The sequence below is a fragment of the Eulemur rufifrons genome, chromosome 2 (assembly GCF_041146395.1).
Source record: "Eulemur rufifrons isolate Redbay chromosome 2, OSU_ERuf_1, whole genome shotgun sequence".
NCBI classification, from domain to species: domain Eukaryota; kingdom Metazoa; phylum Chordata; class Mammalia; order Primates; family Lemuridae; genus Eulemur; species Eulemur rufifrons.
The window spans coordinates 66,901,448-66,917,896 of record NC_090984.1 but is presented as its reverse complement, the minus strand read 5'-3'; the positions used below and the strand labels follow the sequence as shown (position 1 = coordinate 66,917,896).

General features: G+C 34.9%; 1 protein-coding gene across 1 annotated transcript in view; it reads left to right on the top strand.

The window, feature by feature from the left end:
- The window catches only part of HEATR5A (HEAT repeat containing 5A), a 108,907-nt gene that overhangs the window by 37,848 nt on the left and 54,610 nt on the right, over positions 1-16,449 (top strand). The window contains exons 11-16 of the mRNA XM_069486407.1: positions 276-387; positions 4,250-4,402; positions 5,881-5,980; positions 10,027-10,136; positions 15,862-16,025; positions 16,108-16,283. Of these exons, the coding sequence (XP_069342508.1) occupies positions 276-387; positions 4,250-4,402; positions 5,881-5,980; positions 10,027-10,136; positions 15,862-16,025; positions 16,108-16,283 (815 nt within the window). The remainder of the gene's footprint in view (positions 1-275; positions 388-4,249; positions 4,403-5,880; positions 5,981-10,026; positions 10,137-15,861; positions 16,026-16,107; positions 16,284-16,449) is intronic.

Here is a 16,449-nt window from a genome sequence, read left to right as displayed (position 1 = left end):
CAGAGAGGTTTGACTGCACAATAAATGTAATGCACTTGAATCACCCTGAAACTATCTCCGAGACCCCCCATCCATGGAAGAATTATCTTCCATGAAACTAATTCCTGGTGCCAAAGAGGTTGGGAACCACCAGTCTACATAAATGACATTTCTTCATCAGGTTTATTTTACATAAGAGTTAATTTTTCAAGAGATTATTAGTTGCTATCATTTGTTTAGTAACTTATGAACTGATATGCTTTTTTTTTTTACCTTGTTCTTCTATACATAAATAGATTATTATGACATTAGCAGAGGATTTACTGTGTTCTGCTGCTCAAAACAGTCGTCTTTCAGCTCAACGCACACAGGCTGGATGGTTGCTGATTGCTGCTCTGATGACATTAGGTAATAGTCTTGTGGAAGGTTTACATAATTTGAAATACTTTGTGTTTTCTGAGTGAAAGGATTCTTATATGTGATTTGATGAGACTAACTTTTAATATGTACCAGAATTTAAATAGCCATACAAACAAGTTTCTTGTACTAGTCACTCACCTTAAGATGCCATTTACTTTCTTCATTTCTTAAAACAGTTTTTCATATCCCTCTTTTGAATTTCTCTTCCAGACCAATTTATAAGCCTCAAGTAGGATAAGCCAATTTAATCATCTTTCAGGCTTAACCCTCAGTGACTCTGGCTTTTCAAAAAATCATTCACATCTGTCTTTAGGAAAAAAGTCTTTCCACGATATAAGGATAGGCAAGAGAACATACCATAGTTTGTGAATCCAGTTCTGTAATTGTTTTCAGGATTGGTAATAGCCAATAAGGTTGCTATGTTGAAGGGCGTGGGGCTCATTTAAATTGTGTTTATTAAAAATCAGTAATCGGGGTGGGCATGGTGGCTCACACTGGTAATCCTAGCACTCTGGGAGGCCAAGGCAGGGAGATTGCTTGAGCTCAGGAGTTCAAGACCAGCTTGAGCAAGAGTGAGACTCCGTCTCTACTAAAATAGAAAAATTAGCTAGACGTTGAGATGCATGCCTATAGTCCCAGCTATTCAGGAGGCTGAGGCAGGAGGATCACTTGAGCCCAGGAGTTTCAGGATGCAGTGAGCTCTGGTGATGCCTCTGCACTCTACTCAAGGTGACAGCGTAAGACTCTGTTTCAAAACAAAACAAAAAAAAGGTAATGGAACTCCTCACCTTTTTATGATTTAAAAAAAATCGGTAATTGTTTTATAGTTGTGACTATTTACATCCTGTAACTTTGAAACTTAATTTTATTACTTTATCATAGCTGTATTTTGTTTTAAGTCTCTGTTATCATGTAAGTTATTGCTAGGATATATAACAACTGACTGGATTTGACCAAAAAAATCATTTTGACACCAATGAAGTAATATGAACTGAAAGGAGCTTCAATTAAAATAAACAATCATAAATGAAGAACTACTTTATGTAATGTTCTTAAGATGATTAAAGAGATTTTTTGGACTAGATCAGGTTTAGCCCCCACCAAGGGCCAAATCTGGCATGTCACCTGTATCAGTATAGCCTGTGAGCTAAGAATGGTTTTTACAGTTTTTAATGGATGAGGGGGAAAAGGGGTATTTTGTGCTATGTGAGAATTAAATAGAAGTCAAATTTCAGTGTCTGTAATTTTATTTGAATAAAACCACTCTCATTTGTTCTTGTATTGTCTGTGGCCTTTTGGTGCTATAGTGGCAGAGTTGAGTAATTGCAACAGAGAGTGTATGGTTCTTAAAGCCTAAAATGTTTACTTTCTGCCCCTTTACAGAAAATGTTTTTTAGCCTCTAGCATAGATCATCGTTTCACAATGTGCTGAGAATAATGTAGTTAAGTTTTTGTTTGGTTTTGCTGAGTCCTTCATGTCTGCCATATTGATGTTCTTTGTAAATTAAAGGGGAAATAAACTACTTAATAAATGCAGTATTTTGACAATAGCTTTTAAAACAAGGTAATTCCATTGGAGATGACAAGAGGAAGACAATAAGAGGTCCTTTCTTCTTTACAAAAGAGATTAGTGAAACATATTTAATTGTATATTCATAATCAACATACAAAAAAGATTAAAATTTTAATTAATATTTTTATTTAATTACTATGTATTTTCTTGGGTTCTATTCATTTTTCTTCTGTACTCTTTGCCCTTTTTATCAGTTTTTAGAATGTGTTAGTATTCTAGCAATTTTCAAAGGGGATCAGTAATGTTTTTATTTTTAGCTATCATTATGAACTTATAGAATTTTATATATTTATATGTTTCAATCCATTGGAGTCATTATTCCTTTCAATCTTCAAATGGTCTCATCACTAGTCAGTGGGAGCCCCCTTCTAATTGGTTCGTGTGTCCTTTTAACATAAACCTAGTACTCTTTGATAATGTGTTTGTTTATTCTTTGATAATGTGTCCAGGTTTTACGTTGTATATTTCCTTCCCTCAGCTTGCCATCAGCCATTTCTCCGAGGAGCCTTGATTCTTTTTGTGGGAAATGGTTTTAACATTTTTTGCTATACTTACCAGTTTATCTGATGTCATATAAAACAACTTTAATTTACCTGTGGATATCTCCACATCTTGTGTATCTGTGGGTGGCTCATAAAGTATATTTGTATGCTTTTGTTACAGTATTCTTAGGTGTGAAAAACTTACTTTTGTTGATGTTTTAACTTTGCGATTACTGTAAACTTATTTTAAATGACTTAGTTTGTATATGTTTCTGAAATGGCATTATCTTAATATCTCTCTAGGAAATAGATGCTATACTGTCCACTATTGAGATAGAGAAGTGTCTTGAGGGTTCAATGGCACATATTTATGAAGTTTTTCTCAATTACATATACTCTCAGTGATTGCACACTCTTTTTTTCATATCTGACTAAATTTTGCTGTCAGAATTTTGTATATTCCCACAACCCATTATGTATGAATATGAATGTGTGCACTCGTGTACTTACACACACATAAACCTCTTACGATCATTTCTAGTTTTTTAAAGTTCTACTTACTTCATCAAGAAAAGTAGTGAGCAACAAGTACTGAATTTATTTTGCTGTAGGGATTAGCCATAGTATCTCTTCCTAAAAAGCAAGTCAGAAGAAAAAAGGAGAAATTAAGTATTTTTAATCTACTAACTTGCATGCATTAAAAAAAAGATGGGCTTGCAGTTGCTCTGTCATTTTGTTATTAGTCTCACCTCTTCCTGTGCAAATAAGGCAAATTTTTTAGTGATAATTGCATGTCAGACATTATGTAAATGCTTATTACCATGAGCCAAACACTGTTCTATATATAAACTCATGTATGCCTCAGAAACTGTTCTGGAGGTAATTACTATTATCCCCATTTATAGATGAGGAAATTGAGGCACAAAAAGCTTAAGTAACTCTTCCAGGCTTACACAACTAATAAGTGGGTAGAGTAAGAATATTAACCTAGGCCTAGGCAGTCTCCCTCCAAAGCAAAATGCAGTTCTAAGCTGTGTTGCCATACCATGAAAGAAAGATATACAGTCAGCAGAATGTGGGAGTACGATGTAGGGAGTGTTTATAGGAGAAGTTTAAGGTAACCTTGTAATTTTCAAGAAAATTACTTGGAGAGAAAAACTGTGAGTTTTGGTTTTTATACTTTTTAGTTTTTTCTTTTTTTTTAATTGGTAATGCTATCATCAATTATATTGTCTTTATTACTGGGTTTGTGTATTCATGACCCCTCAATTTATAAATGTTGCTCTGAAATCTTTTTTTTTAAGTAATCTCTCAGATGTTTCACATCTGATTTGTTATTTAAAATAAGTTGCTATCAGAAATTAGCATTACTCTGAGGATTAGGAATTCAATGTTATTTGTTAATATAATGATTGTACCTTACATTTATGTAGTACTTTAGAGTTTTTCAAAGTACATTCTATCATTTGGATCTGACAAACCCTTAGAGACAAGCCGTATGGGTGGTACTAGCTTCATTGTGTATATAGAAGAAACTGAGACTCAGAGAAGACAATAGTAGAAGAGCTGACGCTAGGGCCCAGGCTTGTTTTTCCTCTCTATACTCCAGCACCTTCAGATAATAATTCATTCAGTAGTAGATTCATTTGGAACCAGACGGTAAGAAAAGGGACAGAGTATTGCATTAGTGAATTAAAATGTTTCTTTTAAGAGAGACGTTCCTGCTTAATAATAAGAGTTTTAAAGAGTAACCACTTTGGGTTCTCTTACAAATGACAAGTTGAATACATTACAGGTCCTGCAGTTGTCAGTCATCACCTTGCTCGAGTTCTGTTGTTGTGGAAGTGCGTCTTTCCAGCATCTCCTAAAGATCTAGAAACAGAAAAGAGCCGAGGAGATTCATTCACGTGGCAGGTAACCCTGGAAGGACGAGCTGGTGCACTCTGTGGTAGGTTGAGTTTAATCTTTTTTCTCCCTTTCTTTTGGCTTTATCCCCACCGTTTGTCTTTGCATGTACTTGTATGTTTTATTTAGTGCAATGGGAGAAAAAATCTGCCTCTAGTGATTTTTGTAACTTAAAAAAAATGTAATTGATTAGTTGATGATGATAACCGAAGTATGACACATAGTAAACCAAATTTGAAAGTTCTGATCCTTGAGATAATGTGTGTTTTATTAGATGCAGTCCAGTTGAAAACTGTGAAGATTGCTTTAAGTAGAGTTTCATTCCTGTTTTCAGAAATACTAGGGTTTGGTTTAATTAGCATTGCGTAAGTGTGGTTTCCATTTAGTCTATATACTGACCCTTGAACAAGGTGGGGATTATGGGTGCCCACCGCTTACGAAGTCGAAAATCCACATGCAACTTTTGATTCCCCAAAAACTTAACTATGAATAGCCTACTGTTGACCAGAAGCCTTACCACTAAAATAAATAGTTGATTACCGCAAATTTTATATGTTATATGTATTATATGCTGTATTCTTATAATAGCTGGAGAAAAGAAAATGTTATTAAGAAAATCATACAGAAAAAATATATTTGCTATTCATTAAGTGGAACTAAATCATGATAAAGGTCTTCATCTTCATGTTGAAAAGGCTGAGGAGGAGGAGGAGAAAGAGAAGGGGTTAGTCTTGCTGTCTCAGGGGTGGCAGAAGTGAAAGCAGTGGAGCAAGAGGAAGTAGGGACAGGCACCCTCCATATGTAACTCGTATTGAAAAAAATCTACATATAGACGGACCCACACGGTTCAAACCCGTGTTATTCAAGGGTCACCTGTGTATGAAAGTTGTACCCTTCTACAATATATAGACTGTTAAAAATATTAATAGTATTTCATCATGAAAATTTGAACTGAGGAAGGGTGGGATCCCTAGAAAGACATGGCAGCATTGATTTTGGTTTTGTTTGTTTGTTCATGGTATTTTTATGCTCTCTTATCCCATTTTAAAGTTGATCTTGAAACTCAATCTAACTTTAAAATACTCATTTTATTCTATATATGAAGTAACTCCTTATAGAAAGTTCTTTGTGTGAGGTAACATTTGTAAAAACCTAACATGCTGACTCAAAAGTCAGCATGGTTCCACAGAACTAGTTGTGGAACTGGCAGATTTGAGAGTCCAAGCTAATTTATTTATTTTTTAACTTCTGTGCTCAAAGGCTGAGTAAAACCCCAGGACAACAACATTTTGTTAATTTGCCTATTGGTCTCTTTTAGTAACCCTAGGAAGGTTTTTTATAATAGTATGATGAAGAGTTGGAAGGCACTAGCTTCCTTTTTATACTAGAGTTTCAAGAATTTTTTTGTTTTTAGCACATTTCTTTATTCCTCTAATAAAAATACTTACACTGTACCATAATCAAATGCTTCTTTTATGGTTGATTACACTATGCTGAGTAAAAGTCTGTTCTCTTTTTCAGCTATCAAGACCTTTGTTTCCTACTGTGGTGATCTCCTTACTGAGGAAGTAATTCAGCGTCTTCTTCCACCACTTCCTTGTGCTGTGGATTTGCTAACTCAGTAAGGATCAGCTATTTAGATTTGATAAAATTTTCTAAGAGCAAGTAGTTATTCTCTGATTATGTAATATTCTTTAAGTATAATAATAAGGCAAGCTTCTGTGGTTGGTGAATGATTTTCCTTTTGCAGAGGAAGGCAATCATTTAGTTGTGTGATTTTTTTTTTTTTTATAGGCTAGGATCTTGAAAGAAAAATATATATTAAAAGGGAAAGAAAATTACTGGGTGAATAATGTACTTTCCATACAGGCAGACTTAACAAGAAATTAAGTATTAAGCCTGTTAACCTTTTCAGGTATGCATTTTATTGGTTCGTTAGCATATTCTGTGTTCAAAAGAACCAGATGCTTGTTAACAGTTTTAGGTTTTTGTTTATATTTTTTCTAAGTTTGAGTTATACTTATATGATTAGAAATAGAGAAAAGCCAATATATATCATGAGCCCTTTTAATCTGCAAATAACAAAATATATAGAGAAAATCTTTCCAAAAAGTATTTAATGATTAACAGTTTATATATAAAGAAAAATACATTTTAGATATGGCTTGGAAAGTATAATAGTAAAATGTTTACCTGTGAATCCAATACAAGTAGAACAGGGGTTAGCAAACCTTTCCTGGAAAGGGCCAGATAGTAAACATTTTGGGCTGTGTGGGCCGTGAGTTCTATGTTGAAACTACTCAACTCTCATTGTAGCCCAGAAACAGTCATAGGGAATATGTGAGTGAATGAATGAATGTGGCTGTGTTCCAAGAAAACTTTTTTTTTTTTTTTTTTTGAGACAGAGTCTTGCTCTGTCACTCTGGGTAGAGTGCAGTGGCATATCATAGCTCACTGCAACCTCAAACTCCTGGACTCAAGTGATCTGTTGCCTCAGCCTCCCAAGCAGCTGAGAATACAGGCACGTGCCATGATGTCTGGCTAATTTTTCCATTTTTAGTGGAGACGGGTCTCACTCTTGCTCAGGCTGGTCTCGAACTCCTGAGCTCAAGAAATCCTCCTGCCTTGGCCTCCCAGAGTGCTAGGATTATAGGTGTGAGCCACCATGCCTGGCCCCAGTAAAACTTTATTAAAGAAACAGGCAGTGGGCCTGTTTGGCTACCACTGAATTATTACAGTATTAACAATACTAGTGAAGATATCTGTGTGCCTCTCTCCAATGCCATTCTTTCTGCCTTCCTTTAGAAGTAACCATGAACCTGAATTTTATAGTTGTCATTTCTTTACAGTTTTAAAAAGTGTATTACATATTTTTGTTTCCCTAAGTAGTATGTTGTTTACTTTTGCTTGGTTTTGATCAGGCAAATGTTATCATATTATTTCTGGGACTTGTTTTGTTTACTCAGCGTTACGTTTTTAATCTTTGGCTATGTGTCAGTTCATTCATTTTGGTTGCTGTATAATATTTAATTGTGTGAATATACAACAACATGTTGATTCTTTTGTCAGTGGACTTCTAGATTGTTTCCAGTGTTCTGCTTTTAAATCTAATACTAATATGAACATTTCCATTCAAGTCTTTAAGTCTCTAGGATATGTACCTAGCGGTGAAATTGCAGTGCTAAAAGGTGTTTTTATATTCAACTTCATAAGATAATACCAAATTATTTTCTGCTATCCTTTCATGTTTCTACCAATAGTATATATGAGTACCCTGTGAGCCACTTTTACACAAACACTTGGACATCAATTCTACCCCATCCAATAGGTGTAAAATGGTGTCTCATTTGGTTTTAATTGTGTATCTGATTCCTAGCAGTCTAAGTATCATTTTATATATTTATTGTTCTTCAGTATTTCCCCTTCTGTGAAATGCATATTTGTATATATCTTTAAACTACTTCTATTTTGTTTGTCCTTTTTTTTTTATTGATTTATAGGAGTTTTTTACATATTTTCAAGACTGTACTTTTGATGTGCAAATATTAAAAATATCTTCTAGTTTTTGATTAACAGATACTCATTACTTAAATGTCTAATTTATCTATCTTTTACTTTTTAGTTAGTACTCTTTTTCTTTTGGTTGAAAAAGTCTTCCTTACTGCCGAGTTATAGGATATTTTCTTATATTTCTCTCTGAAATGTTTTAAGTTTATTTTTCATATTTAAGTCTTTAATTCATCTGAAATTGATTTTTCTTTTTTTTTTTTTGAGACACAGTCTTGCTCTGTTGCCCAGGCTAGAGTGCTGTGGCATCATCCTAGCTCACAGCAACCTCAAACTCCTGGACTTAAGCAATCCTCCTGCCTCAGCCTCCCGAGTAGCTGGGACTACAGGCATGCACCACCATGCCCGGCTAATTTTTTCCATATATATTTTTAGCTGTCCATATAATTTCTTTCTATTTTTAGTAGAGACAGGGTCTTGCTCTTCCTCAGGCTGGTCTCGAACTCCTGAGCTCAAACAGTCCGCCCGCCTTGGCTTCCCAGAGTGCTAGGATTACAGGCGTGAGCCACCGCGCCCGGCCTGAAATTGATTTTTCTATTTGGAGTCAGGTAGGGATCTGTCTTAGTCGTTTTGTACTACTATAATGAACTACCTGAGACTGGATAACTTATAAAGAACAGAAATTTCTTTTTTTCTTTTTTCTTTCTTTCTGTTTTGTTTTGTTTTTTTCTGTTTGAGACAGGGTCTCGCTCTGTTGCCTGGGCTAGGGTACAGTGCCGTCATCATAGCTCACTGTAACCTCAAATTCCTGGGCTCAGGAGATCCTTCTGCTTTAGTCTACCTAGTAGCACAGGTGTGCACCACCATGCCTGGCTAATTTTTCTACTTTTTTTGTAGAAACGGGGTCTTGGTCTTGCTCAGGCTAGTCTTGAACTCCTGGCCTCAAGCAATCTTCCCACCTGTGCCTCCCAAAGTGCTAGCTTTACAGATGTGAGCCAACACACCTGGCCCAGAGTTTCTTAGAGAACCTAGAAGCCTCATGCCATGGCAGTTTAGCAGGTTTATTCCACTGGCACAATAAAAGTAATTCTATTGAATTTCTATATTGTTAACAGAGATGAAAACTATACTCTAGTTGGTAACATGGTACCTTGCAAAGATTAGTAGTCCTTCAATAAATGTTTGTTAAATGAATGAACATTGGTAAAGTGCTATTTTAATACCAGTTGTAAAGGTGAACAGTTGATAACGAAGAGTACATTAAAGTGAGAGAGTGAAGAAAGAAAAGTAATGAGATTTTGTGAATGGACCTTTTAGAAAAACATTGGCTCAGCTTGGATTTTATTAAAAGAGAAGTCATTTGTTTTATGATTTTGCAAATTTTGGTGGTTCATCTTATTTGGTGGTAGCATTTCAGATCAAGTTTCTAACAAATGCTTGGGTTTTGTTTAGCTATTTGTGTCTCCTGTTTCTGTTTTCTTTGGCTGATTGCTTTTCTATCTATAGACTATTTTTTCCAATTTAAATTTTTTTTTTTTTTTTTTTTTTTTTGAGACAGAGTCTCGCTCTGTTGCCCCGACTAGAGTGCAGTGACATCATCATACCTCACTGCAATCTCAAACTCCCAGGCTCAAGCGATCCTCCAGCCTCAACCTCTGGATTAGCTGGGACTACAGGCATTGCCACCATGCCTGGCTGTTTCTACTTTTTGTAAAGCCGTGGTCTTGCTCTTGCTCAGGCTGGTCTTGAACTCCTGGCCTCAAGCAGTCCTCTCCCTCAGCCTCCCAGTGAACTAGGATTACAGGCATGAGCCACCTTGCCCGGCCCATAATAGACTTTTGTTTTTCACAAATGCCAAGTTGTAAATTCTGGAATTCAGTAAGAGTTTCAGGTTCTAGACATAATACTGTGGCCTTAGAAATCTAAGCTGACTATATTGTTTTGTTTTATGAAGTGTGATAGAAAAGTCAGCAAAATGATTTCCACATGTGACACTTGTAATCCCTCTAATACTGTTTAATCAATGACACCTTATTAAAAATGTAAAGTAGCACTAATGCTCATTAAAATATGTATAGCTAATTTACATGTTAAGCTGTTCATTGTTTGTACATTGTTATATGACTTACCCACTTAAGATATACTTTTTTTTATTTTAAGGCTTTCTTCAATACTAAAAACCTATGGAAGTCCTTTGAAAACATCATCAGTAGTTTATAGACAAAGACTTTATGAACTATTGATTTTATTACCTCCTGAAACCTATGAAGGTATGTGCCTTAGACTAGAACGTTTTATTGTTTGTGGCTAGTACAGTGCCTAGAAATTGTTACTCATTAAATACTTGAATGAATGAATTACAATGGCAGTTATTTAGTGCCTTGTTTCTAGAAGGTTTAGGGAGTTTAATCCTAATCCATGTGTTCACCATTTTATAATAAATAAAATACATTTTTTAAAAAACCTTCTTCATGTCTTGCTTTCTTCCTTCTGGGAAAATACTCAACTGCTCCCTAGTTCTACTGTGTGTGCGAGGGAGAATGAGTCACAAAGACTGATGCTGATTCGACTCCAGGGTTTTATACAGAATATAAAATGTAAATCTATTACAAATATGGCCATTCCCAGTTTCCTTCTAGAATGATTATCTGTAGTACACATTCCTTTCCATTATTCTGTTCTTAACTCTTCTCAGATAAAAATTTAATATTGAACTACCAAGGTATAATTGATTTTATAAAGTTTATAATGTAGTTTTTGCTCTTACTAGGCTCAAGAATGACTTTGGATTACTAGAATGCTGCAGTTGGTAAAATAAACTTGTCCCTACTTTAAAATTAGTCCTAAAATCTTTCTTATAAATCTAAAATATAGTTTTAAGAAAATGTCATATTTGTTATAGCAACAGAAAACAGACTATAAGAAAAAAGAAAAAATATATATATATTGCTGCTACAACTGAATAATTCAAGGTGCTTGTTCCAAGAGGTAAAAGTTGAAAATTGTCTCTTATGAAAACTTCTAATATTGTTTTAATTTTGATCATTTTCAGCCAATCATATTAAGTAGAATGTTACTTCAAATATATTTCTTGTAAAAGTACTATATTTATTTGCTCATATCCTTATGCCAGTAAATGCTCAAAATATTAATTTATAACTTCTATCTTGGCCTTTATCATTACATGAGTGATATTGTTCCCCTTCACTCTCTTTCTGGTTCTCAGATGTACCTAGCAAAATGTTTGCTATAAAGTAAACATTTACTATATACTTTTAAAGAACTGAAAAAAAATAGTACGTTGCCATTTCTCAGAAACCATATCAAAAGAACCATTTCTGTATTCTAGGCACTGTGCTAGAAATTGTATATATTCTATCTCATTTATTCTAAGATAATATAATGAGCTAGTTACCTTTTCCTTATTTGACATATAAAGTCTCAGAGAGGTTACAAAACCAACTCAAGAACACATACTCAATAAATACTGGAATCGAAATTAAAATATAAGTTTGCCTCATGGTGTGCTGCCTCTCCATTTAAAAATAACGTACCAGAGACCTAATAAATAGTCAAAGCTGAGTGATAGGTCTTTCTTGTCTATGCTTTCTATCAATATAAAAGTTACCTGCTAGATACCTGGTAAAAAGCTGAGAGGTAATTTCTATATTCCACAGGTTGGGTAACTGTTAGGCTGTGGCAAAAGCAATTTCCTTCACATTTTTTTTTTTCCAACATAGATGAACCTGGAACCCTTCAGATTTTTGCCATAGTATCTTGAAGTTTATTTTTAAACTACAGATTTTTTAAAAAGTAGACTTTTTTCCAATTCTTTAACATTTAGGGATACAAGAATATCTACCTAAAATCTACATTGTATCTTCTGATAAATGATAGTGTTAATTTTACCCTTGAAGAACTTGAATTTGGGAAAGGGAAAAAAAGTCTTGTATTTTTTTTTGTATTTGTATTTTCTCAGAGTTGAAGTTTCGAAATGCAATCAGGAGTCCTAAAGGAATAATGAATATACACATACATATTTTTAGTCAATTCCAGAGTGTTCATTAAAAGACAAAATCAGGACTTACTATGAACTTCCTGGGAAAACAAAATCTAAATATACCCTCTTTGTCTTTTTTCAAGTGTATCTACTTTTCTTACATGAATTACAGAAGGAAAACAATTTTTAGAAAAATGAAAATATGGTTGTATTAATATTTTTATGTTTCAACCAAAAGCAGTAATTTACTATTTCTAATCTTTTTTTTATCTTTACAAGTATGGTAATAGGCCGGGCGCGGTGGCTCACGCCTGTAATCCTAGCACTCTGGGAGGCGGAGGCGGGTGGATCGCTCAAGGTCAGGAGTTCGAGACCAGCCTGAGCAAGAGTGAGACCCCGTCTCTACTAAAAATAGAAAGAAATGATCTGGCCAACTAAAATATATATAGAAAAAATTAGCCGGGCATGGTGGCGCATGCCTGTAGTCCCAGCTACTCGGGAGGCTGAGGCAGGAGGATCGCTTGAGCCCAGGAGTTTGAGGTTGCTGTGAGCCAGGCTGACGCCACGGCACTCACTCTAGCCCGGGCAACAAAGCGAGACTCTGTCTCAAAAAAAAAAAAAAAAAAAAAAAAACAAGTATGGTAATAGAAGTGAGGATTTTTTTCTTAAGGGCTTTTGGATTCTTTTTAAAAATTATTTTCTACATAATTTAATAGATTTATGTAATGTATATGGAGCATAACAGTCATAACTTTACCATTAAAATATCAAGTGACACTTTAAATAACGTAGCTCATAGTACAATAGTAACCTGTAGTAAGTTCTAAATATTTTATACAAAAGGAAATAGTAGTCTTTAAATTTATTCCTCTAATTAATTTGGAAAATGTGACTAAGAAATCAAGTTTAAAATTTTGATCATATCAGTTGCTCCAGTGTATTGTCAAAAAATCAGTCTATAAGAGAAAGAAATAGCTTTTGTAACACAGAATTGTTTAAGAATTGAAATAACTTTTCTTCATGGCTATCCAGCAGATGCAGACTTTTTGTCTTGAGTGACTTAGTTTTCTGAAGGTTGTAGAATAAAAATTTTCTTAGTTTTTATTTGCTATCTTAGTTTTTGCATGGATTTCCTTTCAAATATTTTGATATTCTTTATACTAAAAATAATTCCTAATTACCATCACAAAGTCAATGATGAATTTCTATAACAAAAACCTATTTGCATTTCAAAATCTAATTATCTTTGAGTACTTTTTCCAGAGACAATTGGGAGAGTAGTCACTTTAAATGAGAAATAGAGATTTTCTGCTATTTTCACACTTAACTATAGGGCCAAATATACTTTGCATATTGACTACCAACAAAGTTATTTTGCTGATAATTAAACTTCCTTTGAGCAACTTTCCTTTGCTTCTTTTCTTTTCTTTTCTTTTTTTTTTCTTAAGACAGAATCTCGCTCTGTTGCCCCAGCTAGAGTGCGGTGGCGCCATCATAGCTCACTGCAACCTCAAACTCCTGGGCTCAAGAGATCCTCCTGTGTCAGCCTCCCAAGTAGCTGGGACTACAGGTGTGCACTACCACACCTGGATAGTTTTTTCTATTTTTAGTAGAGGCAGGGTCTTGCTCTTGTTCAGGCTGGTCTCCAACTCCTGACCTCAATCTATCCTCCCGCCTTGACCTCCCAGAGTGCTAGGATTATAGGCATGAGCCACCCACACCTGGCCCATTTCCTTCATTAAGACTTCACTGATCCCTGTTCACCCTCCCCAGTTCCAGTATGTAATCTCTCCTTTCTCTAAACATAATAGTACTTTTGTTTTTATCTTTTATGAAACATAGTACTTCCTACCTTCATATTATATGTGTATATTTGTAACCCATATTTTACAGCTTCTGGAAAGGAAGATTAAATATAATAAAAATTTTTCTCTGTAGCATCTTAAACACAATTTGAATAAATGAATAATTAAGTATAGTGGTTAAAAGCTCAAATTCTGGAGCCTGATGCCTAGGTTTCATTCTGACTCTGCTGTGTAATTGCTGTGTGATCTCTGCTAAATAACAAACTCTCTGTTAACTGTTTCCTCACCTGTAAAATGACAGTACTAAAACCTAACCTCAGAGGTTATTATGAGGGTTATATGTAAAGCTTTTAGGACATTTCCTGACACACATTGAATCTTTGATAACTATTTGTTGCTACTACTGTTATTGCTACAAATGATATATTAAGAGAAAATGATGGCAGATGACCCCTTCCTAACTCATCCTACCACTCACTGCTAATAGGTAGAAATCACCCTAGTCCTCATTTCATTCTGACACTATTGCTCAAAGAAACATTTGCAAAAGTGAATATTTCTCGAAGGTGATTTTTACTTATTGCTGCAGTAGTTAAGTTACAAAGTGGCAAAAGCCGTTTAAACGCCATATGAATAAATTTTTTTTGATAATCCATCAGAAATTAGCCTAACGAATCTATGAGATGATAATTTTGGTCAGTGTGATAAATGAACCAATTTTTCCAAATGTATATATTAGAGAGACAACCACATGTTGTCTTCTGTCTTATGCAAGAACACAATACTACGTATAAACTAGCCTGCCCCCCCCAAAATAAAATACAGACAAAAATGAACCTTCTCTAGATCCAGCTGCCAATTTACAAAAAAAAATACAGATGATAGAGGAACAAATTAAACTACACCAGCAGGCTATAATCATAAAAATCCAGGCTGTAGAAAGTTCTACAGAACAAATAATCTTGTTTCTTCAAATAAATTACCAGGAGGTTGTGGGGAAGGTAGAGGGAGAGTATTAGATTTAAAGAGACTGAAGGCCGGGCGCGGTGGCTCACGCCTGTAATCCTAGCACTCTGGGAGGCCGAGGTGGGCGGATCGTTTGAGCTCAGGAGTTCAAGACCAGCCTGAGCAAGAGTGAGACCCCATCTCTACTAAAAAAAATAGAAAGAAATTATCTGGACAGCTAAAATATATATATAGAAAAAATTAGCCGGGCATGGTGGTGCATGCCTGTAGTCCCAGCTACTCGGGAGGCTGAGACAGGAGGATTGCTTGAGCCCAGGAGTTTGAGGTTGCTGTGAGCTAGGCTGACGCCACGGCACTCACTCTAGCCTGGGCAACAGAGTGAGACTCTGTCTCAAAAAAAAAAAAAAAAAAAAGAGACTGAAGATATAACAACTAGTTGCAATGTATAAACCTTACTTAGATCTGGATTCAAACACAGAAGAAACAAAAACAGGCATTTATGAGACAATTGGAAATTTGAATACTGAATGGGTATTTGATGTTTAGTACTTTTTTTAAAACATGAGATTATGCTAGTGGGATTATGTGTAAAATAAAATGTCCTTTAGTGATAGAGAATGGAATATTTATGGATGAAATGATACACTGTCTGGGGTTTGCTTCAAAATAATATGGGGGGGTGGTAGGATAGTGAATGGGGATTTAGGTGAGCAAGATTGTTCCACTGGTGATGAACGATGAGCAAATGCTGAGTGAAGGGGGTTGGGATCATAATACTGTTATGTAATACTTTTGTATATGTTTGAAATTTTCCATAATAAAATCATGTCTAATTATAAATTTTTTCAACTTAGTTCTTATAAATTTTTTCAGGTTATGCATTTTAAAAAACAAATATAATTATCTGCTTGTGTATGTTTATCTTTTTAAAAATCTGTTTTTGTATATCATGTCATTTTATATCATGTGGTATGTATATACACATGCATACTTTGAAAGATGTCCTTTTAGTATCCATTATTAGTCTTGTGACTAGCAACACACAGTTAAGACATTTGTTTGTAGGGTAGTTTTCAAGGATGAGAAGTATGATCTTTGGCTATGATATATTAAAGTTTGCCAGTGTTGTGGATTAAAGCTCAGCCTGGACTTTTTTAACCCAATACTCTAACCAGTTAACTGCTAGTACTAATTGCAAATTGCTCTTTTTCTCTGACTCACCAGGAAACCTCTGTGCTGTCCTCAAAGAACTGGCTGCTGACTTGACTGCCCCTGATATCCAGGTGGCAGCAGCTACATTTTTACTTCCTCCTCTCTGTCATCAGGATGATCTTTTGATATTAAGTCCTTTGCTGCAAGAGACTGACCATAGATTTATTGAGGAACAGGTATGGCCATTTTTAATCATTCTTGGGTAGATTTAGTCTGTGAATAGCGATTTTAAAACCTTACATATCTTTTTTTCCTTAGCTCCTGCTTGGTAATGGTGTTGCATGTGGAAGTCTCGAATATGACCCTTATTCTATTTATGAGAAAGATGTAGAGGGAGATTCAGTGCCTAAACCCTTACCTCCAACACTGTCAGTTATTAGCTCTGCAGTCAAGCTTTTTGGGGTTGTATGTGCTCATGTGGAAGAAGCTCAAAGGTAAACATCTTCAGTAGTTCACTTATCCTAAAATATAATATGTAATTGATTCAGTGAATGCATAATAGAGAATGGGTGGGTAGGAAGATTGTTATCAGAAGATCTCATTAACATAAAAGATTTCTTATAAATGATAGGTAAAGATGAGATAAAGGTTCTTATTTAA